Genomic DNA, 24,117 nt, shown 5'->3' with positions numbered 1-24,117 from the left:
CTAGACATACATTACACTAGCGCCTAAACATAGTTTTTTGTGCTTACCCCATTAGAAAATATTGAGGGGCGATTTCTTCTCCTGGATCAGAGTTGCCTGAGAAATATTAATTACTATATATATTGATGTCAACGGACAGAAAATAAAAAGGTATGTTGTTAGCCTATGCTTTTCGCAAAAATTAGGCCCGTTGTTTGTACATCATGGAGAAGTTGGAGTTTGCTCTCTTTAGAGATATAGACATTGGTTGTTTCCATAATTGTGAAGATGGCTGACGATTACCAACTAGTGCCTACACTGTGGGGATAGCGAATTTTGTAAGAGACATGCTAGTGTTCTAATTAGAAAGGGACTGTTATTCACATATTTTTGATCAATAACTGGGCGTGTGCTTTCCTTTTTCTTATGAACACAGAGTTGGGCTGTTTAAACACTGCCTTGCAGTCGTTTCTGGAGGCGCTTTTTGCCCTGGACCTTCAGGTATTATAAGAAGTATGAGTTTCCTTACTACCGATGCATACTAGGGGTTATTTAAGTTCTCCAATAGTTGTGGGCGGTATGAGGCCAATGCTGCATAATATAGGTCATTAACATAACATATAGATGAGATGAACATTGACCTAGAAAGAGACCCAAGCAGTTCAATGATAAAAGCTTGGTAAACTATCGATGAGGAGCTAATGCCCCTTCGTAATTTGCCTTAAGGTTTGGTGTGCTGTATGTCTGTGACTATGAGAAACAAGTAATGTCATTATCTGTTGGCAATTTATCACCAGTGTCTTTGAGGAATGTTTGAGCATTGGGGGTATGTATTAGTAATTGTTTTTTAATGTTAATATTTACTGTTCTTATATTATTTGTATTATTTCAGATTTTAATAGTACTGTTGGGACCAAAATGTTGTCTTCCTGAAGAAGGTGTTGGCCACATATTGATTGCCCACCGAAACGCGTCGATGCTTTGAAAAAAGAAACCTCATCGAGTCTGAAGGGACAATTATACTGATTTGAATTATTCTATATAATGATTTCAGTAATCAGAAATTGATCTACACCTAAACTGATGAAGTGTTTTCTGAATGATAGGAATCATCATTTTTTCCTTTGTTGTTGTGTTCCCAATTGTGTATATTTTCTGACTGATATAGATTGTAGGAAATTGTATACTTATGAATAGTATTGTTTTTAAATGTTAGACTTGATAAATACATGAGTGTATGTACTGCGTTTTAAATGACACTGTGAATAAATCAATGATTTTTATGTGTTTTAACTACATTCCCTCTCTGTTCATTGTTCCTCATCTACCTGGTGTATAGAGGCTGTGTGTGTTCAAGTGAAGTGTTGTGTATGAGGTTTACCCGAAGGGGATTTTATTTTAGACTTTGGTCTAACTTGTAGGAGTACTTGATTGAAAAGCCTTTCAGCAGGTGTGTCTTTGTGAGCAGCATTGATAGTCACCATATTTCCGTCTATCCTCGTACTTGAACAAGTCATTGCAGCAACTGCAGCAGTGAAAGCTGTTGCTTTTGTGACTTCCTCAGCCATGGAATTCCACGCAACGTGAACACCACCACGTTGAGGACTCAAGGTGTGTATTACATGAATCAGTTGCAAGCAATGTTTCAGGGTCACCACTTGTTCCCAAAGCAACTTGTGCTTTATTGTACAACCTTTTGAATCTCTGAATCCATTCTGGCTCCTGTAATATAGGTATTCATTGTAGGACTTGAAACAGTAGTACGAATCACACACAATAAGTATGGGGAATCTAGGATCTGTATTCTCCAGTGGCAACGTAAGAGCCTTTTGTTCAGCCAACTGTGCCGTGCAGTCACCAAGTGACTGCGTGTAGGTTTTCTCAGGATGGAATTCCCTATCATGCATGGGTCTTTGACTATTGCGCACGCTGCTGAGTATTGATGCCTTGTCCATATTGCAGGCTGGGCAGAAGCATCAGTGTAAATGATGTAATCATATTGTTCTGGAGGCATCACTTCACCAGGCAGAGGACATTCTTGTTTGTACTCGGAAAGGCTTGTGTAATCTACATCTGTTGAGATGAGTGAATTAGCCCATTGAATCCATCTTAGGTGTAATGCTTTAGCATTTGGAACGCTCGCTCTGGTGACGGCCTCTAAGGTCGGCACCGGGGGCATGACAAAAATGAGCTTATCCTGAGCTACGGCTCACTCTTTCACCACAGCAGTCTGTACTGTAGGTGCAAAACGCATCTCAATATGTATTGTATTCTTTTGTATGTAGTCAGAGGTTGAAGTAGCGCACAGTTTTCTAAGAAATGTGTCTGAAGGCTTTTGCCTTCACTCGACAACTCATATCCCAGAAAAAGGACATTGAGGTGGGAGATTTTAAATTTTTTTAAGTTAAATTTGTAGCCCATGTGAGCAAATCCCAGAATTATAAGGTCTACTCTGGTCAAGTGTTCCATGAGGTTATCATCCGTTAGATGTATGTCATCAACAAAGGACAAAGCCAAAATTTTGGAGAAGCTCTGTTACTCTAGGAAAACAGCCTGGAGCTATTCTTATATCCCTGGGGCTAATGGTAAAATTGCCTCTGAAAGCCTAGCGCGCTCAATGCTGTCAGATATCTATGTTTTGGCAGAAAAATCCATTCTATATCTCAAGCTGTTTTGTATCTTGTCCACACTATGTTGTTCATTAGTGCAGCACTGTGTGTATTTTGTACTGCAAATGTGCAATTAGCTGTGTTTAGGTGTCTGTAGTGTAATACTAGACGATATGAAGGATCAGGTTTCATTTCAGGAAATAAGGAATTATTCATTGACGGGGTGCAATTTTCTATTACACCTTGGTACCCCCAACTTGTTTTTTAGCTCCATGCTTAATTAGGTAGTGTCTTTGAGGTTGTGGGATTGTCCTCAGTGGTATTTCATGGTGAGGGAAGCAGTCATACCACCCCGAACGGTTTCGGTATAAGCAGGAGCTAGCACTAGCGCCCACTCCTTGGCGTACAAATGTTTAATTCATTCTAGAATGAGGTCGGGAAAGCAGGTAAAATAACCATTTCACCGTTTGAGCACTCCATTACGAAAGCAGATGGCCAATCCTTTTTAGTCAAAAGAATATCTTAACTGTGAGTTAAGTCCTCCCAAAAAAGAACATTGATGTCCCTGGGTACATTCCCCTCCAATTGGAGTTGTATTTGGTATAGATGATGTGGAACATATACCCTAGTATCAGGTGTTTCCACCATGATACACTCGCTCAGCGCCAGACAATCCATCAGGTTCTGGTTAACTATCGTGACTTCTGGCACGCTGTCCAGCATTGTGACTGCCCATTCCCCACTCAGAAGCAGTGTACTCAACATCCGGGGCATGCCTGAGCTTAGGTCCAGCTACCTTCTTCTGTCTGAATTATGGCTTGGAAGGTTTAGGTTTGTCTTCCTGTTTAATAATGTAGTCAGACGAGCGTTGCGAGTCCTGCTTTAATTTCACGTGCTCCTCCAATTTGTGCTCTGATCGTCCACCTCTTTCCGAATGTCTATCGGATGACTTGTGTAAGGAAAGTGTATCTGTATCCGGATACCTGTCAGGCGATCTAATATTATCACAGTTACACAAATTATAGCACTTCTGAGTGGCTTGCTGTTGAGGAGACCCAGCCCGTGATTTAATTTTGTCTTTATTTTTCTTATTGTCTGACTTCTTCTTCGTAGAAGAGTTGGGTGCTTGCTTAAAGTTATTCTTTTCAGAATTACTCTTTAGTTGAGGTCTAACTCCCAAATTATCTCTACCCAGCGTAGCATAAGTTTCTTAGATAATTTTAGGTAATTTGCACTCCTGTTGTGCCGGAGCCAAATCCCTAAGGCGCTGGTATATAGCTAATGCTGCTGCTTCCCCTTTATGTTACTCAACATAATGGTGGATACCGCAGCAGAATTGCCCATCAGCTACATCTCCAAGTCAAGGGCATGTGCTGCCCCGTACACATTCTGGATCTGTTTCAGCACTCCAGGCAAAACAGCTGGTGAAGGGGTTCCGTGCGTTCTGGTATATACTGCAGCAAAGACTATACTACAAGTTGTGCAGTCTTCCACTGGGGGAGCACCCCCATTAGCAAGCAAATGGTTGATATTCTGTGTTTTTCCTGCGGACCCGTATGGGGAAATACTACTTCAAAGCTGAAACTCCTCCTGTCTGATGGGAATATTACCAATGACTGCATTCAGTGGCTGTGGGCTGATGCCCGGGGTAGCCAATTGTGGTTGTGCAGCTTGAGCAATTTGCGCAGGTTTAAGTGTTAGTGTTTGCATGACAAACTGTCAGGCATCTGTATATTGTTACTAGATGTTTGTATAGTGTTTGCAACTGTGCTGCTGATAAATTATCAACATTAGGGTGCAGTGTATATCCGGCTAAGACTGGCCATGACACTCCCTCATTACTAAGAGGATCGAGTCTAATGTTTTCTGTTGTGTGTGGGAGGGTGCCATTAAACCAATTTATATGTTTTTGGTAAGTTAGAGGTATCCTGATTTCTCTGTATGGTTTATAATTATTCAGTACTTCGTCCTCTTAGTAGATGTGAAATAACCATGTTGTTTTGTCTACAGCTGGGAATGTAACCCAAGAATAGAACACCTCTGTTTTATATGCTCTGTGAGCCTTTGCCACAAAGGTAACATCTCCACCCGCAAGTTGAGACAATGTTGTAATAGTTTTCTGACTAACCGCAAGTCTACAGTTCTCAGCAATGTTGTGTCCTCCATCTTCAGACATTATTCTAAATGAATTACAGAGAGGGTAACACAGTGGGAAATAGATCCTTTGAAGTGTTCAAGCTTGAACAGTCTACAGCCAATACAAAGAATGTATTTACTCAGCTGAGGAGGATAATCCTTACCACCGTGGAACTCACCGGTTAGGAGGTAGGTAGGGCTCTCTGAGAATGCACAAGAAAGCCACTCAGGTAATCCATTAAATAAGAACCCAATCTACCAAAGTTGGTGCCGCCATGTCGTGTAATTTCCACTTTCCAGTAGGAACTGCTTTGGGATGGTGTCAAACAGATTCTGAGCACCCCCACAGGAGATGATGTCCCAAATGCCAGATAGCTCACTATGCCACCATAAACCCCCTAAACCTAGGCAGAAGGCAATTGGCTTGGGCCACAACAGAACATGACAACCCTGACTCCCCAGGGACTGTAGTAACAGATCTAGAACCTTTTCACTCAGTCACCTGTCTGAGAAACATACAAAGAATACACAGAGTGGCGTTTTGAATATTTATGGGACCATCGTGATTCTTGTAAAAAATATATGTGCTGCTATAATCAATAGATAGAAGCAGATTAAAGTGATTAGCAATATAAGGACAGTGAACAGAATGAAAAGTTTCAACATCTTGCCAAACAATGTATATATATGCGAGCATGTAAAACAATCTCTAGATAGTGTGTTCCTACTTTGTGCTCCCTAACCTAAATTTCTATGGTGTGTGTGCCTGCCAAGAATTCCCCATCGGATGATCCAACCCCATTACTTGAAGGAAAAGTATGTAGGTCTCCATCGTGGTCATGAGTTAGACATCCCTCCTTGCAAAGAGATCAGCAAGTAGTTGGGCTGAGGTTTCAGCGTGCAGTGACCTTGCAAATGACAGCAAGTGCTCCTCTGCCTAAACCTTCTAAATGCTGGTTTATTTATAACAAAAGGCATCCTTGCCCTGAGCCGAGATTCTAGTCAGACTGCAATTGTTTATGTTCTATAGATAGCTGTGTCGCCACATGGAGGATAAACAACAACCACATTTTCACATTGTATGTTTAGACCTTGTACGGGATGTTCAAGGTGTCGTGATAGTGTTCCTGTAAAGTTGAATTGGTAAGCAAGGTTAGATTCATGGAAAATAATCTGCACTGTCACGCACGTACATGTGTGTCAAGAGTCACTGTGTGAAGGAGAAGGCAACTTAGGAAAACATGTGCATGTAAAAAGGCAGTGTTTCCTACTAGGCCTAACCGGGACACCTGACAGAAAGATGTGACGCAACCACTGCCAACACTTTCGTGAACATACATGGGGCACTAATAAGGCCAAAGGGGAGCACAGTGAACTGGAAACGTTTGTGGCCGACTGTGCCTCGAAGGTAATGCCTGGTCGCTTGCAGGACAGGGAAGTGGAAATATATGTCCTGCAAGTCCAAGATTACCATCCAGTCTCCCGGGAAGACAGAACAACCACGTCCTTCTTATGGTGTTGGCACCCTCTTAATGGCTCATTTGTCAACAAAGCTTGCATTTACTGATGAAGCAAGGAGAGGTGGTCCTCCAATAGCCATTTTGGGGATGGCGGCAAAGGGGTTTCAATGGTGAAACAGCATAAGCATCTGTATCTGTACAATTTGGAGCACCCACTTGCCTGATTCTGCCGCCAACGGGATGGCTGTGCTGGGCCCACTAAAGTGGATTGAAAGCTATGGCAGCAGGAGGGGTGAGGCACTGGACAATACGTTGGGCAGGGCTCCGGGGCCCTCTGTGGAAATCACGACCCCAGCCATGAAAAGGCTTAGAAGCCTTCTAGGCTGGCGGTATTCAGGCTAGTATTGCAGATGCCCATTGAGGTTCCAGCCACGGCAGGGATGGGAAGGCAAAGAGGGGCCCAGAGACCTGGAAGCCCCCGGCTTTCCTGAAAACGCTTTAGTGCTGTGCCACCTTTGACGCCAAATAGGCAGGAGTCATCCAAGGGCAAATCAATCAGGGATGATTGAACATCACCCGAAAACCAAGTGAATCTCAACCACTGTAAAGGCCAAGGCCCTGCCCTCTGTGGTGTCCAGTGCACACCTGAGGGCGAACTTAGCTGTGTCCTGACCACTACCACTGCTTGGTTCAGGATGGCTCGGCCCCCTTCAGGGAGCATGGACAGTAGCTGCGTAACAGAGTCTCATAAAGCATGGGTATATCGGTCCAAGAGACAGGCAGTGTTCACCGACCGCATGGCCAGGCTGGTGGATATTCCTTTCCCAAAGTATCCAGCCTCTTGCATTCCCTATACATAGTGGTGGAAGACTTGGGTTGACATTAGCGGATTAGGCTGTTACCACTAGGCTCTCCCAGGAGGAATGCTGGGAGAGGAAGGCTGTCTCTCCTGGAGTAGGATGATGGAGACAATCAATCATGCGGTGAACAGAAGCCCCTGTGCAAGGTTAAGACGAGGTCCCCAGAAAAGCATTGGTAGGGAGGTCTCATTAAAGAGGCGCAATGGCTCAGCAGAGCTCACCCCTGGATGAAGCACTTCAGTTAAGATGTTGGTCTTGACTGCAACAGCTGGCACATCAAGAACGTCCACCGCCTAACGCGTCACGGTCACAAAAGATGAGTCTTCCTCCAAAAATGGGCCCAGAGGAGAAAGAATGCCAATGTCTGTGGAGGTATCCAGGCCACTGACATCACTCAGCTCCTCATACTAGCCATGCCAGCTTCCGGTTCGGGGTATCCTCAAAGGGGCTGTAGCTGTCTTCCTTATGCCCCTATTCAGGAAGCAAGGATCAGGTCAAGGGTGGCAAGTCCAGGAGTTGGTATGGCCTGATGGCCCCGGTTAATACTTGGAGCGGCATCAGGGTGGCACCATCTTGCGGTATACAGGTTAATGGTGGCTTCAGTGTCAGCGTCCGATCGGATCCGGCTGGCTGGCTGGCCCCCGGGGTAAACCCGCCAGCAGTAACTCCATAGGGCACCAAGGTGCACCAGAGGGATTTGGTGGCTCAAAGATGGCGTTCATGGCATCATACATGTCTTTCAGTTGGGCAAGGGTTGCTCTAGCTCTGGGGGACTCAGGGAAGTGCGGAGCGTATCTGGCTGCTGGCTCAACAAGTGGAGTGCAGGAGTAGGGCCATGAAGCACAGCATCTGGAAAGGGAACCTAAAAAACAATTCAATGATGACTTCTTGGACTTGACAGGCTTCGAGTGAGACATTTTAAAGTGGGAAGACAATTGTCCACAGGAGCTGCACTAAAGGTAGCGCCAAGATCTTCCTCGGGAGCAGGACCAACGTGGAGCCTTCTGCTGCGCCACCAGGAGGTTCATCACTTGCTCGCAAAACTGCTTGGGGATACTGAATTGCACTCTGCGCAGGCCTTTGGGTTGTGGCCCGACCCCAGGCACCAGAGGTAGATCAAGTGGGGATCAGACACAGACATCTGTTTGTGACATTCCCCACAATGTTTAAAACCTGTAGACATGTTAGGGAATACACAGGGAGAAATCGCTCACAAGATGGTCAACAAAAAGTTGAAAAAAGTGGTGAAAGTAGACATGGGTAGCTTTCCGAATCCACATGGAAGAATGGGAACTGATGTCAGCGTGCCAAGGTGGCGCATACATGGGCACTGCAATGTCAATTCTGACGCAGATTATGTTGACACAGAGCGAACCAACACCACCTACCAGCATCAGTTGTACTCCTCAGGATTTTTGGATGCAGTCTAACGCTTTGGTGAGAAATCTGAGGTTAGAAATATCTATGAGAATCCAAAATGATGTGATAAATGCTGCAGCAACAGAATCACATAAACAGATTTGCCTTCACCATTGTTCATTTTTTAACAGCAGTTTATTCCTGAAAGATAAACCTAAACATTCTAATTCCAACCAAGGCCCATTGGTAGCTAGATTTTTTCGAGTTAGCTACCTAAAAATAAACCTGGAGACAGCCTTGCCCACCTTGTACTGATGAAAGGACCTCATGGGACCAAACAAGTTATTCCTACCGAAGGAGAGATTGAGGACAGTGTGATGGGCTTCTGGTCTCAGAGCTAAGTATATTAGTCACAATGCTCCCTGCATGGCCAGATTTGATGGTCATGACTGCACTTTTATTCAGGTCTATGGACTTAAGCATTTTCTATTCTGTAGCTTCCTTGCAAGGTAGAGAATAAGATAGTACTGTTCCAGGTTAAATTCTGAGCAAATGGAGACACAGCAGGCAAACTCGTTGCAGAGCTGGAGACTGACGCTGAATATAGTATTTGCATTGGCTTGCCAAAAAGAGAGACTGATAAGCCATCTTCCTATGCATCCCCAGACACTTTGCCTCTTGTCCATGTAGGGCAGAGGTCTTCAAACTTTTGATGCTGAGACCCCCCTGTCAAAATTTTCAGATGTGAGGACCCCCTCCTGACAAACATCTCCAGAACTTGGTAATCCTCATCATAGACCACCATAAACGCCCCAGTTCGCACAGCAAATAATTTTTACAGTGGGGAAATATTATTAAACAATGTTTAGCAGGTAAAAGGTTTATGGGCGACTGGTCACATGCTAACTAAACAGAAATCAACAGTAAAAGCAGTCCACCAAACCATAATACAGGCCAGCAAGCTGCCAATAAAAGGCCCATACACTAACCTGCCTGGCCACTCCTTTGGGCACTGCCAGACTGCCCTATGGGCAGGGCTACTGGAATTATGTGGCAACAGGAGGACCAAATTATGACGCAGTTTCAAACTTGTAAAGGCGGAGCTTTATAGGTGTTTTGCAAGGTATGGGAGACTGCATGCATTTGTGCTTGCTGCAGACAATATTTGTGGTCATAGCACAGAAATAAACAGTAAGAACAGTCCACCAGAGCATAAAACGGGCAAGCAAGCTGCAAAAAAAAAAACAAAAAAAAAAACATACACACTGACCTGACTGACCGTCCCTTTGGGCACTGCCAGCCTGCCCTAAAGGCAGGGCTACTGGAATTATGTGGCAAGGGAGGAGCAAATTATGTGGCTAAGGTTGATTAAGTTGTGTGGTAAAAAAAAAAGAAAATAATGCAATGCGATGTGGCATTGACATTTTGTACAGATGGTAAAACTGGGCAAAGATTTCACCTCATCGGTACCAGTTTCTAACCAAAATACAGCAATAAACAGAAAGATGTCTAGTCATCCTTTGTGAAGGGCCTTTCACTCTGCACTGTCCAAGATCAGCAGGGGTCCCTTAAAACCCAGACTGTCTTGTGCAGAGTTTAGCAGTTCACCCACACCTCTTTCCTCCCACAATCCCTTCTAACCCTCTTCCCTCACTCAACCCCGGATCCCTCTCTCACTTTGCAAGCTATTTTCTTTCCCCTCTTTTTACAATTTCTGAACTCTCCCAATTCAACCTCTGACTTCACCTTTAATCACCTCTCGTCGTTCTGTCTTTTCAATCCCCTCATCTCTAACAGTCACTCTCTTATCTCATGGCCTCCTTGGCCCCGTCTCCTCTCTCAACCCCCAGCACTTTTCATTCACCTCAAGTCTCTCCATTCAGATTTTTGTCTTATCTATTTGTATCTTACACCTCTCCAGTCCCCCCATTCATCATTCCCAACTCTCCTTTGTTCTTCCACACCTCTTGAACCAACGTCCCTCTTTCCGGTTACCTCAGCACCCACTCCAGTACTCTCTCTATTCCCCTATTGCTGCTATTCCTCACCCATGTCGCATCAAATTCTCTTTATAACTCACAGATAACCTCTCAGCTATCTTCTTTCACCCTTTCATAGTAGCCCTCCTCTCCTGCCTTCACCTTTCTCTTACACTCACCTGTCCCCTTGCGTTTCCACAGTTTCTTCGCCACTTCACATTTCTCCTCATCCCTTAGCTCTTAAATAGAATTATCTGACTCACTTGCTGCCCTCCTCACCTCTCTCATCTGTCTTCTCTCATCCCGTCTCCTCTCCCCCAATCTCTCATCACCTTTTACATCCTCCCCTCTCACCCCTCCCACTCTTCTGCATCTCTCACCTTGCCTCTCCTAACTTCCCTCACATCATCCACCCCTTCTCTCCAGTCCCCTCTCACACCCTCATCCCACCACTCACTTCTGACTCCACACCTCTCTCCTTGCCTTCCAATCAGCCATGCATATCCCCATCTCCAATCACACATCTCTGTCAGTTAAAGCATGTTTGCCCAGTCTCTCAATACCCAATAATCACACACAGACAGTGCCTTGTCTGTCTAGGCTCTTCCCCTTCTTTCCTTCAGTGTTCTGCCCCCTCCAAGCCGCACCCCCCCGGCCCCCACCAAGCACACTACCCGTTTGTTAGCTGCATGATGGCAATGTCATTTCTAAATGGTAAAGAGCACCTGCAGCCTGCACCACAGTCGCAATGTACCAACCCTGCTTCTGGAAGAAAGTAAATTGCACACCCCTAGCCCCCTGAGAGCTTGGGTCCGAGTGCACACAACAAGTGACACCTCTGGTTGGATTTTCCTCAATTCATATGTTGAATACTCAATGATAATAACACATGATTGAGTTCTGTTAAGAATGGCTAGTTTTGTCTTAAGAAAACAAACATTTTTGTTTGATAAGATTGTTCTTTATGGTGGTGCAGGTGGGAATGTGACTGCCTCCCTAGGGGACTTTAAGGCACGAATGGAAGTGTCAAATTTAAAAGAATGTAGGACAATTTGCAATAAAAGTCGAATAACAGATATTAGTAAGTGAAACTCATGCCATTTACCAAATGTAACTGGCTTGGTAGATTTCACAAGGACAGTGCACAGTTGGGTTTTAAGGTGTGCACGCAGTAGTTGGGAAGAACTAAGCTGATTATGGAAATTGATAACAGTAAGTGCCCTACATGCACACTCACTGGGAAGCAAGCACACAGAGAAGTGTGAGGTACACAGGGATTACTATTTTCACATAGTGAGTTACCTCTAGGATCTGGTCCTTGGGTTTTAAGAATGGCTAGTTTTGTCTTTAAAATACCCATTTTACTTTTAAAAGATTGTTCCTTAAATTGACGCAGGTGGGAGTGTGCCTACCTTCCCCCTCCCTGCCCCTCACCAATCCCGAGACTGGGATAGCCTATGTGGGCTTTCCTCAAGCCAGCCGGACAAACTGAGGTTGGAGAATGGCAACAGCTAACAGCGAGGGCAGAGCAGAGGAATCCCAAAGACAGCAGTGGAGAAAAGGTGGGCATAAAAATAAAGGAGTGTTTTAGATTCCAGTTCCAGGCAGAAGTGCGACCCGGAAAGCGCGACCCCCTTTTTATGACTCCATGGCCCCCCCTGGGGGTTGAGCCCCACAGATTGAAGACTCCTGATGTAGGGGATAATGTCTTGCTATTCAAGAAAGCTGCTATCAACTCCATAGACTGCACTGGGTATTCCTGTACACAAAGACTAAGCAAAGCCCACAGATAGACTTGGAGCGCCCATGACTTTGAGATTGCAGGGCCAGGAGAAAGGCTTGTGCTATAACCTATTGTTGTTGTTGGTGCATCTTCCTTATTACTGTCCTGTCCCTTGCTGCTCAGCCATGTGTGATGTCACTTGGAATGTTGAGTGTGTGGGACTGGAGGAGTTGGCAGTTGGAAGGGATGGGCTGAGCAGCAGGGAGGCTGCTCCTGGTGGGGCTTATATAGGGGCTTAGCAGAGGCTTTACAGGAGATCTACTGGTTTTACATGGACTTTATGACTTAATGAATAAAGCTATAACTTGTTCTACGTGACCTGTCTACGAAACATCTTTCATTATTACACTGGCGACGAGGGTCCTCCAAATTTCCCGAGTCTACTTGAAAAGCTGGGATCCTAAACCAGGGCTGGTCATGATAGAGAACTGTTGTAGCCATCAAGGCACTGAGGCCCTCATTTTCTAGCAAGGACACTGGTCTTGCAATGGTTAGTACCTCCAATGACTTGCTGCCACATGACAGTATATGGTGGAAAACAGGTCCTCATAGTCATGGATACCTGCTTCTAGACTAGTGTCCATGTCAGTACCCAGTGTTTCAAGAAGGTCCTTTTGTGGGGGTGTGGCCAAGAAGGGCGACCCAAGGATGAATCATACATTCCTGACTATACAGCAGGTACACATGCATTTGGGACTGAGACTAAGATGGTCACCTGAGCCACAGCCAGATCTCCTGGGCTCAGTAAGGAGGGTTGGAGCCATGGGCTGCTCATTTGACCTTCACGGCAGCAACAGTGATGTGGTAAATGCAACGTTGAAGGTGGGTTCCCCTACTCAGAGAAACTTGGTCATTTGTGGGTACAGACTTTGTGCTAACAGCATCCAGGAATAACTCTGACCAAAGATGGAGGGCAGCCTGAAAGAAAATCCTGAAGACAATTCCACAGGGTAGTAGGTCGGAGTTTCTCCTCCAATTATTCCTGGTTCAAAATATCTAATGAAGGAAACCTGTCCATCAGAGAGCCCACAATCACTGGGGAAGGCACAGCAGCAGGACATTCAGTCCAGAAAAGCTGGACTCCATGTACCAGGTGGGACTCCTAAGAGCAAAAGTTTGCTTATGAGAGACCGGTGTCAAATCCGAATTCTCAATGAAATGGACTGGCAGAACAGGTGGCAAGGTCACATACTCCTTATTAGTGTGTCTCCAATGTCAAGGTGACTTCCACGTACGACTGGAGAAATATGAAAGAGGGAAAAGCCTGTGCCTTCCAGTGCTTCAGCTAATTTATGTGCCCTTTGTTCTTTGCTGTAGACTCTGGGTGAGTCCGAACACCAGGGAAGGCTTGCCTCTTACACTTCTTCTGATCCATGTAGGAGAACAGCTGAGTGGGAGCTGCTCTCCTCCTCAATAGCCACCAGCTGAGCACGAAAGCTGGGCTTACTGTGGTCATCTAAGAGGAGCCTGGAGTGGTATCTACTCTGTTAGATGGGATTGCGACAAAAACAGTACAGTGGAGGCACTGAATTAGACTCTCTGGTGCAAGTCTCTGGAGAACCAGTAAGGGGCAGTAGACCCTGGCAACAGAATGACTTCTAGGGAGGGAGAGTGTTTACCTCACAATGCAGCATAGGTGCCGCAATATGCCTCAAAAGACGAGATCAGCTCAGTTCTTCAGTGAAGCAGTTTCCCTGCAAAGACAGGAGCTGAGTTTGACTTGGCAGTACATGGCAGTCTTTGCAGTAGATGGTTTCGATTCTGGGCACTTAACACTACTCCCTTTGACTGTGACACCAGTAGAACCAGTCGGCAGGGACTTAGCTCTTGCACTTACATGCTTTAAAACATGGCTATGATTATTCTCACTGCTGGAGTGGGACCATTGAGGGTGATCTCAATAAGACATTGGTACACACTTGCTCTGTATGCAAGCCAGGCAGTTGCATAGAGAGCCTGAAAGTATATTAGCACACAACGTGAGGCATGTATCATACTATTTTCCAGTAAAAAGGCACAGACATCATGCAGACCAACTGATGTAACCTCCTAAATTGTGTGATATGCTTCACTTAAAGCTAGAGTGCAGTTGCATAATCACCCAATCCGAGGGATTTAGGAGATGAAGGTAAGAAAATAGCAATACTTTGATCACAAAAAGTACTAATAAAGTAGTAGCTAGACCCTACTAGGAGTACATTGAGCACCTGACAGTATGGTTCCAATCAACAATTTTCGGAAGAAATGTGTAGTAGGTTTATGTAGGTCCTTGGAACCAGTGTGGAATGCCCTGAAGTCTATACAGTGATTCTAGCAGTTTTTGCTCCAGCCACAGGAGTTGAGGATTTAAAAACTAAGAAGGTTGGTTGCTGTAGAAAATGAGAAATATAAATATTGCCACAGCCCCTTTTCAAGTTTATTCTTGGGAAGATTTTGGAACACCAAAGACAGAGGAGCAAAGATAGGAAAGTAGGTACTATAGAAATAAGTGTTCTGAGGTTGTAAATTACATCACATGCTAACTACATAGGGTTTGCAAATGACGTCATTTGTTAAGCTGTCTTCCTACTTGTGTTTTATTTTTAAGTTTGATATTGCCTTTTCTTGTGAATTTGTGCGTTGAAAAATTTGCATCTTCCAGTGTCTTTAACAGAAAAAAATATTTGTACACTTAACACTAAATATTAAATAGCACGCTTTTTGGTTAATGTACAATGTGCAAGAATGATACAATTCATTGAGGATTATAAAAAGAAACCAGTTTACCTTATGGCTTCCTCCACAGAATTGCCAACTATATTTGAGGATGGACCGGGCTGAGAAAGAGGTGTCAAACTGATCACCCATTTGACTGGCTTGTAGTGTTCACCACTGGAACTTAACAGGTAAAACAGCGTGGTAAGAAAAATAATCTGCAAAGAAAAACAACATTTAGAATAAAACCCACTAATTATAATTGATATAGGTATAAGAAAAACATGAGTTTTGAGGAATATCTATTTGGGTATGTGAAGATATTTTTAGGCAAAGTAAACCATAACTGAAATCTTCAAATGGTATCAAATTGCACTTTGCAAGTATGTGCTTCTTACTCAAATTATGAAGCACTTTACCTTTTCTAGTTTAAACATGACTTTCATACAAACTTCTGCAACAACAGAACTGGATTGATTTGCAAAAAAGGTAAAGTGGTCAGAAATATGGCGGACCACACATAGTTGTGTTGCCCCAATCTCCCTTATCATCCTGCATATCTACCTACCATCTAACATCGCAGCTTCTACAGCCCTAAGCAGTGTCCGATCCTGACTTCATTGGTCCCATACACTTTGGCACACACAATAGTCTGGTTCTCAAGGAATCTGATGACCATTCTTTCCCCCAGACAGCTGATGGAAAGAGCCAAGGTACCCGGGAAGCTTTCGCTGTGGACACATATGTGCCTGCTCCTAAGCTGTGGGTGTTTGTCTTATTGCCACAACATTGTGAGACAAGACCTCTGCACCATGTCAGTACCTGGCTCACTGCAGGTCTGTGGTGCCTTGCCGACTGTGGTGAGAGCTGGAGCAGGTGAGACGAGGGGGCCTGCGATGAGCAACAGGATCCTCAAGTGTCCTTTTATTAGAGGGTGAGTGGTACACTGGGGGAATCGCTTCTTTAGCTCAAACAAGCCTGATGGTGGCTGTGCATGCCCCCTTATGGGAGGACAGACAGGCTTCACGCCGAGTCCTGGGGACTACCTCTTTGCTCAGATGAGCACAGGGCCCAGAACTGAGGCTAGCGAGTAAAGGAATGGGACCCTGGCACCTCTATGACCACCCCCACCCTGTAATCTCCCTGTGCTGGTTCTTGTAGGCAGCTGTATGCTTTATGGCATAACACTTTTTGGTAGCAATGCAAAGGCCCTAATTGTTGCTGTCCAAAGTAACCGTTTCAAAATCCTCCTTTGGCCCTCACACAGACAGGGCAACTGGGCAATGCTCCTGATCACATTGCACCACTGAAGACACTTGTCAACAGACTGTCAGGAACCCCTCAAAGGTTTTCAATGGCTATCGCAAGAAATGTATTGCTACTCTTGTTAATTTGCCAGCCATAAAATATCCGCGTTGGAGAAGACTGACTCCTGGTTGGAGAGCCTCTCTTCGCTTGCTGTTGCTGGAATTAAGGCATTCCGCCATTGAGGGACAAGACTGGACTGCACCCACTTCCTGTAGTGGTGCGCGGTCTAGTTGCTCTCCCCAGAAACAGTGGTGAGTGACTAACGCGCCTGCGCGACTGTCGCGCGGCGCACTTCAACTGAAGCGTATTTTCTGACAGGACGTTCCGCTATCGCGCTTCGTGTCAGTCCCTCAAAATATCGCTGAGGAAAATTTGCCTGCAGTTTAAGGCCGTCTTTGAGGGAACAGAAAACTCGCGGCGAACACCACAGGAAGAAGCGACATCGCACTGGTTCCTTGATTCTTGGTGAGGTAGTGAAGGAGTTGGTTTCCAGGGAGTAACTTCTGTCAAGAGAAGAACTCCACCATTTCTCAAGTAAGCGTGTCCAGTTGTTTTTGATTGCCGCTCACTGTGCAAATGGCTTTCAATATTGTGCAAATGAAAATATAACTTTGGAAATTGAAAACTTCACGAGAAAAGGATGTCAAACGACTATTGCTCAAAAGACTAGTGACTGGATTTAGAGCAATTCCCTGAAAGAAAAGATACAATGAAACTATCAGTATATCAAACTCTTTAACTGCATATCTACAGCGGAGTTGAAGCAATAAAATATATATATATACATATATATATATACATATATATATATCAATATATATTCATATCAGATTCTAAAATAAAGACTTACAGTAAAATCTAGGCTGAAGACTGGTTAAAACCAAACTCGCTAATTGTCAACTGAGCAGCGAGTCTGAAGTACTGGAGAAGTTCTACCTGTCAATCAGATCTGCTGAATTAATTTACAGACGAAACAATATAGAGAGAAGCTAGCCTCTAATAAGACACTGGTAAAAGGAGTGGAGCTGAGTGAGAGTAGATTAAAGAAAGAATAGCAATTAGGAAGGGTAATTGTTGTGTTTATCTTGCAGGATCTCCTTCAAGAAGAAGAAGAGGAGTTAGTGTCCAGAGGCCGGTCTCTCTCTTGTTTTGTCTTCCACTTCCCCATTCCCCCTGACTGAAGTTACTGACAGTTGCTAATCACCTGTCGCAGGCATTCGTTGGAGGGATTTGGGGCAAGGTCATCTGTTCCCGAGGGAATCGCACTTGAGTTTTAGACAGTCTGACACAGACAGAGAAGCAAGACCTGAAACATATTGCGAGATAAGAATAATAAAGCTTCAGGTCACAATAGGATAGAGCAGAATACACTGAAGGGAGCGCATGAAGCCCATGTTGAGGGGAGCTTGGTAGACCGGAGTCCTTATCCTCTGATCAGAGGGAGCTATACGCAAACTGCATTGGATCCTTCAATCTAAGATAGATATTGAGTCAGTCTATTGAAATAAACCTTCTATAAGTTGACCTTAATAAACCTGATGACTACACCGAAGCTATTGAGATTATAGTTGGAAACCAGATAAAACAATGCAGCTCAGATGAAAATAACCATGGTCAATCTTATAGGAAACCACGGTGACACTGATGATTGAATGAATGAGTGAATGAATTGAATGAATGGTGTACTTATAGAGTGCACTGTCAGTCCCAAAAGAGCACCCTGGCGCTAAGCAGCCATAAGTGTGGCTACATAATCCAGAGTGACCCGAGAGGAGTATGCTTCAGAGGACGAGTGAGTAACGCAGTGCGTCAGAAATGCCAAAAGGCCATGTCTTGAGATGCCTTCTAAAGATGCTTTCCGATTCAGGAATCTCAAATACTAGGGAGATGATTCCAAGCCTTTGTACCCAAGACTGTAAAGGATTTTCCTCTTTGTAAAGTCTGAAAGTACAAGGTTTAAGAAAACTGGCTTGTGAGGATCTAAGCATCTGTAGAGTTGTGTGGTGAGTTACTCTGGAATTTAGCTATTTTGGCAACAGTGCTCTATAAGCGAAAAAAAAAGGATTTTGAAAAGAACCCTTATGTGCATACAGCAGTGTAAAACTTCCAGGGCTGCTGATGCAGAGGAACCTGGGGGAGCTTTCGTACCAGCCTGGCCGCAGAGTGTTGTACCACCTATAATTTCTGAAAAGTTTGTTGAGATGAACCTACATACAAACTCTTACAGTAGTCCAGTCTAGATGTTATCAATGCAAAGGCTACTGTCTTTCTTGCCGCTAGTGGGAGGAACTAAGAACTTTTTCAGTGATTTTATGAGACTAAAACATGTTCCTGCTACTGCTATCGCTTGCGAGAGAAATGACAGAAACATCAAATTTTACTCCGAGGTTTTTTACGACATCGACAATGGCCGGTGGATGGGGAGTGGAGTTGGGCCATCATAGGACTGGGTCAAAGGAATAAGGCTTCCTGAGCAGCATAATCTCCATTTTGCCGGTATTGCACTTAAGATGATTTACTTACTTCCACTAGATGACTTAAGTTAGACACGTATTAAAGTTTATCACAAAGCCACTAGAGTCTTTATCCAATGACAAGAGCAGCTGTGTGTCGTCGACATAAGATGTGGCTTTAATACCAAAAGAGGTAATAAACGCGTTCAGGTGGCCATGTAGATGCTAAATGATGCCAGGCTGAGTGAGGAGCCCTGTAGTAACCCTGATACCATTTGTGGCAAGGGATGATGAGGGTAGAGTTCAATGGAACAATCTCAGATTTGTTGGTTTTTCCTGTATGGCTGAGAGTCCTTTGTTCAAGTTAGTACTGGAGAGGTGAGTTCATCAAGTGGTACCACCCATGTATCAATCTATGCTCTTTTCAATAGAAAGAGATTACCAAACGCGCACACTTTCTCTTAAACTGCCCCCTCCCCCATGCGATCATCAAAAGGATTCTGAACTTTGTGGACCATGAGTCTACAATCCAACATGCAAGATGTGCCCCATCCACCCACTTTGAAATCAAAGAGATAATGGTACTCCCTGATTGCACAAAATGGGTCCAGAAAGAGAGGTAATCCTTTGAAGCAGATAAAAGGATATTTAGAGACCACAATTTGAAAAACAAGCTTCTCCTCCCAATGAAGTTAAAGGAGATCCATGTGGGATGGTCTCACTTCTTTGGATCCCCAATCTGAAATGAGAATGGTTTGAGTAACTGAAAAGGCCTGGGAGGTGGGGTGGAGATGCGTGTTGGGAGTTGAAAAGGTCTGGAGTGTCCAAGAATACTGCTTGAGGTGGAAGCTTGGAGAATTTGGAGAATGACGCTGGCTGACTAATAAAAGTCCTCTTGACACGATTGCCGGCATCACTGACACAAGATGGAGGCTCGGGAACACGCATGCACGAGGTCAGACAAGCTTAAAGCCTGACTCTCCCCCGACATTGCGCTTTGCGTTCTAGTGTTTCCCGTTGAGGTTGTTGTGCACTTCCGGTTGGCGTCGAGTCCCTCACTCCCATCGGTAGTTCCTGTCTGCATCATACCTCGTTCCTGGACTCTCCGTTACCCTTGGCTGCCGTTCTCTTCCGGGACCCCTGACGGCCTTCTGGTTCCCCTACCCTTTGAACTCCCTTTCCGTTGTGGACTGCCTGAATTTTTGCCCCATTAACCGAGCCGGACAGCAGAGGGGGTTGGTTCCGCTGGCAGGCTGGACGGTTGCTTCTTGGTTCCGACCATCGGCAGGACTCCATTGGTTCCGCCGACCAGACGGACTTCTGGCTGTTGGTTCCGCCTGTCAGCCGGACCCCCTTAAACTGTAGATCCGCTCCGCTGTCCTCCTAAAGCCCCTACTCCAGCTGGTCACCAGTCTCCTTTCCTCTACTGTTTGCCAGGACTTCATTTACTTACAAGGCTTATCGGATACAGAAAATAAGTAGGAAACCGAAGACTACAGTAACGGCGTTCTGCGCTGCCCTTTTTTGTTTACTATTTACAAAGTTACCTCTCGCAAGAAGACAGGGTATTTTGATTCTCTAAATGCATAGAATTTCGACAAGCCACACGTACCTTATGAATGCTTAGTATTCTTGAAGTTCAGAATACCACAAGTCATTATTTCCCGGGCCATTGTTTAACAAGACTGGTGACCAGTAGTTTTACGTTTATGGATTTAGTTGTGCATTTATGTCAGGTTTAAGTGTTCATGAACTTTACTCCTTCCACACAGCACAGTCTCTTGGACAACACTTCCTCTTTTCCCCAGCCCCAATCAGAAGAAGGGAACCTTAAGGTAATTATAGAGTGGTTTAGAGTTGTTGCATGATAGAATACACAATTGCCATCTAACACAGACCCTTCTTTTTCAGTTTTGTTTAAAACGAAAGCCCCCGTGGAAGGTGACATACGTCGAGGGATTTCTTCCCCTTTTTCCTTGTTTTGTCTCCGTTCTTCCCCTGATTACCATTGTTGCTTAGGGTTTGATAAGCACGATAGGTGGTTGAGGGAGGTAGCGGACCTTTTCTTCAGTTCCTGGGCGCTTCTGCAGAAACACAGGTGAGCTCCTGACACCTCTGTGCTACAGGATGGCATGCTGGCGAAGGACACAGAAAAGAAATTGTACCTGAAGGGCCCTCAAGGCCTGCTTTGAGGCAACCACAATGTAGAACACTGAAGCTATGATGTCTGAGGATTAAATGCTAGTCTCCAGCCCTGCCTAACCCTGTGGAAATGGCTGGTAGAGGTCATGTGTGTGCTGCCTTTACTGTGAATGGATGGGTGGCTTGAATTACGACACGATACAAGATACAGTGCAATTATTTTTCCTTCCTGTTGTTGAATGTATCATTTTATCATTCCTGGGTAGGGGGGAAGGTAGGTTCTCTTCTATGAGAACACACCTTGATGAGTGATTGGGCTTTGCATGCTTGTGTGGCCAGAAGAGGGTTCAGTTACAACCAGTTTATAGAATTGCTTTCTGCCTTTTTGTTCCCAGCATTAGAGATTCTTAGACATTGTAAGGGTTTTGGGGTTAGATGGGGTGGGGTAGTTGCAGCAGTTCAAGGGACTGCAACCGTATTATTCTTACTTAGGCCTGGTTACGCTATGAATGTTAAATCCAGTTGTCTTGAGACCTAAACCTTTGACCAATTCAGTGAAATGACTTGGCATTACCGTTGACAAGAATCTAACCCTTAACAACTACATAAAAAAAACTCTGCTAAAGGAGCTCTCTTCACTTTCAGTCACCTGAAGAAAATCAAACCCTTCATCCCACCTGAAGACTGTAAATGGGTTGTCCAAACCCTGGTACTCTCTAAAATAGACTATGGTAACGCTACCCTCACAGGAACCCCTAAAGTCCACCTAGCCCCACTTAGATCTGTGATCCACCTAGCAGTCAGGCTTATCACTGACGACAAACGTTTTGACCACTCCCCAGCACTGAAGGCTCTCAACTGGCTTCCCATTGAAGGTAGATCCTCCTTCAAGACAGCATGCATCACACATAAAGCCCTACACCAGAATGCCCCGCTGTACCTCACAAATAAACCCAAAAAAGCGGGCGGCTCCAGAACGATGAGGAGCACTAACACTTTCTTCCTCGTCCCCCCTTATTCAAAAAGAAAAACACTCAATCTCGCTACTTCGCAGGAAATACAGAAACAAGCATTTGTCAATCACATACACAACAGATTAAATATTTCATTCAGTTCCCAAACATATAAAAACAAAAAAAATGTAATTATAATATGAAGGTTGGAGCTTTTTTTAAATTCAATGGATATAACCCATCACCCATAGTATACTCAGTTTGATACAAATGCATTGTTCCAGGAATCAATCTGAGGATACAGCCTTAAATCTTTAGCCTCCAATTTCAAATTGCTTTACATTCACATAAAGTATAAAACATTTCAGTTTTACATTTTACTTCTTTATATATATCCTTTATTAATTATTGATATTATTCACTTTTCTAAGCAGTTGCTGACCCCCTGAGTAGGCTTCGCAGACTCCCAGGGCTTCCCAGACAAAAGGTTAAGAACCACTGATACTGGGCACCCTAGTGTCTTAGAAAACATGCTATAAAATAGTTTTTTTTTAAAGAGACCTGCCTGTCAGTTTCCAAGAACGTTAGTCTGCCTAAATCATGGATGGGGAATATCACTGCTCTCATTGTTCCTACCCCAGGTAAAGGGGAGCTGATTTGAATGGCATTTTATGTCCAGTGAATAATACTGCAGTCTATGGTGCAACACAATAGAAGATCTGCCTGCCTAATTGGTGAACTTGCAGTGATAAATTGGGCTTTTAAATGTATATAGCAGAGGTTTTTTTTCACTAAACCACCACTGTCCATTCTTATGTGATGATTCCCCAAGTTATAGGCAGGCGCTTTTAATTGTGCCCTCAGTGCTTGCCTGGAATGTAGTTAGACAACTATTCCATATTGGCTGCCTCTAGTTTATAGCAAAAGGTTTTGGGGCAAGTGGGTCTAGGGAAGATCTACAAGTACCCAGACTTCACAAACAAAGCTTACTATTTTCATTCTGCCCTGCAGGAGACCTTTGGAAATCTGGATTACTTCTTCAAAAGAAGGTTGTAAAATGTGAGCATTTGGCCAGGGGGTAGTCCATTCATGATCCGCTTCAAATGGATTATGTGTGGAGGAGGACTAGAAAGTGAATAATATGCAAGTGGTGACTTCGACTTGAGGATCTGTTGGACAGGGAATTTTGCACCATGCATAAACATGAGGTCCAGAGCTACAGGAACACAAACTGGAGTACAGCATCTAGGATGTTCTCTGAATAGGAAGCCAATAAAGCAGTAATAAGAGGGTTATACATTGGTAAGATGTCCAGAATGCAAACCCAACGTAAACACAAATTGAGGGACCTAGAGATCAGCGCACTCTGCAGACAGTGTATGACAGATTCAATAAATGTGTTCCTACAATAAGTAACCAGAGCCTCCTGTGAGAGGGAGATAAAGTAAGTAAAATCCTTGCATGACTTATTAATAGAGAAAATCTTACACCCAATTGCCATGGCATACAAGGGGAGTCCAAAAGGAATATTTTGTCCCAAACTGGAATCAAGGATACATTTACCAAGTACTTGCTCAACTTTATATAGGGATAGGGATGCAAATGGTAAAACGGAAGGGAGATAGTTTGAGGCTATTGCCCTCCTGCTTCTGTATAATGAACAGACCTCTGTATTGGAGCAGCATCTGTCAAGTGCATAGCTCATCGAAGTTGTTAAAAGTATGTGCTAGGTTACACCATCCAATACAGCCTGTATACCAATAGTTTCATATGGAATTCTCAGGCATTCTAGTGGATAAACTACAGGACATCTTCAATGAGGCGCTGGAAATACGTTTTGCCAGAAACCTTAAGACAGGCATTAATGGGGCTTGCTTCTAAACTGGGTAAAGACCTAATTGAGTGTTACTTGTATCAACCATTGTCAAAGCAAATGTAGACGCAGAAATACTGAGAAGGGTGATAGTGACTCGTCTGGCAGGTGTGGTCCACACTTTGGTCCATCCAGATCAAACAGGATTTATACCTGGTAAAAAACGCAATGCAAATCTTAAGACTCCACCGTCATGCCCAAAAAATTGTGACTTACACTATGGTGATTGTGAGGTCGACTCACTGGGCATATGAAAGGCCAATGAATTCATAGATGGGCAATTTCTATTTATGGCCCCACAGTGATACAGTTTCGGTCAAGGATCAAACTCCATTACACGACAACTATAGTTAGGGTAAAACAGGAGGGTTAGTCTTTGAGAAATGGACAATTCTAGGCATATGGGTCACTTAAGCCTGCAGATCTTAGAAGGGAACATAGGTAGGATTATGGGAGGGCTGTATAACTCTGCACACTTCCGAGCAAAACTGCCCTTGTTGCTGACTGGGAGGGTTGCTTTAATCAAAAC

General features: G+C 44.3%; 1 protein-coding gene across 1 annotated transcript in view; it reads right to left on the bottom strand.

Moving 5' to 3' along the window:
• Window positions 1-24,117, bottom strand: part of TMEM245 (transmembrane protein 245) — a 648,028-nt gene that overhangs the window by 156,550 nt on the left and 467,361 nt on the right. Inside the window, exon 13 of the mRNA XM_085606845.1 lies at window positions 14,932-15,077. Coding sequence (XP_085462971.1) covers window positions 14,932-15,077 — 146 coding nt within the window. The remainder of the gene's footprint in view (window positions 1-14,931; window positions 15,078-24,117) is intronic.

Source organism: Triturus cristatus, chromosome 5_2, assembly GCF_964204655.1.
Source record: "Triturus cristatus chromosome 5_2, aTriCri1.1, whole genome shotgun sequence".
NCBI lineage: Eukaryota > Metazoa > Chordata > Amphibia > Caudata > Salamandridae > Triturus > Triturus cristatus.
This window is presented reverse-complemented; position numbering and strand designations above follow the sequence as displayed.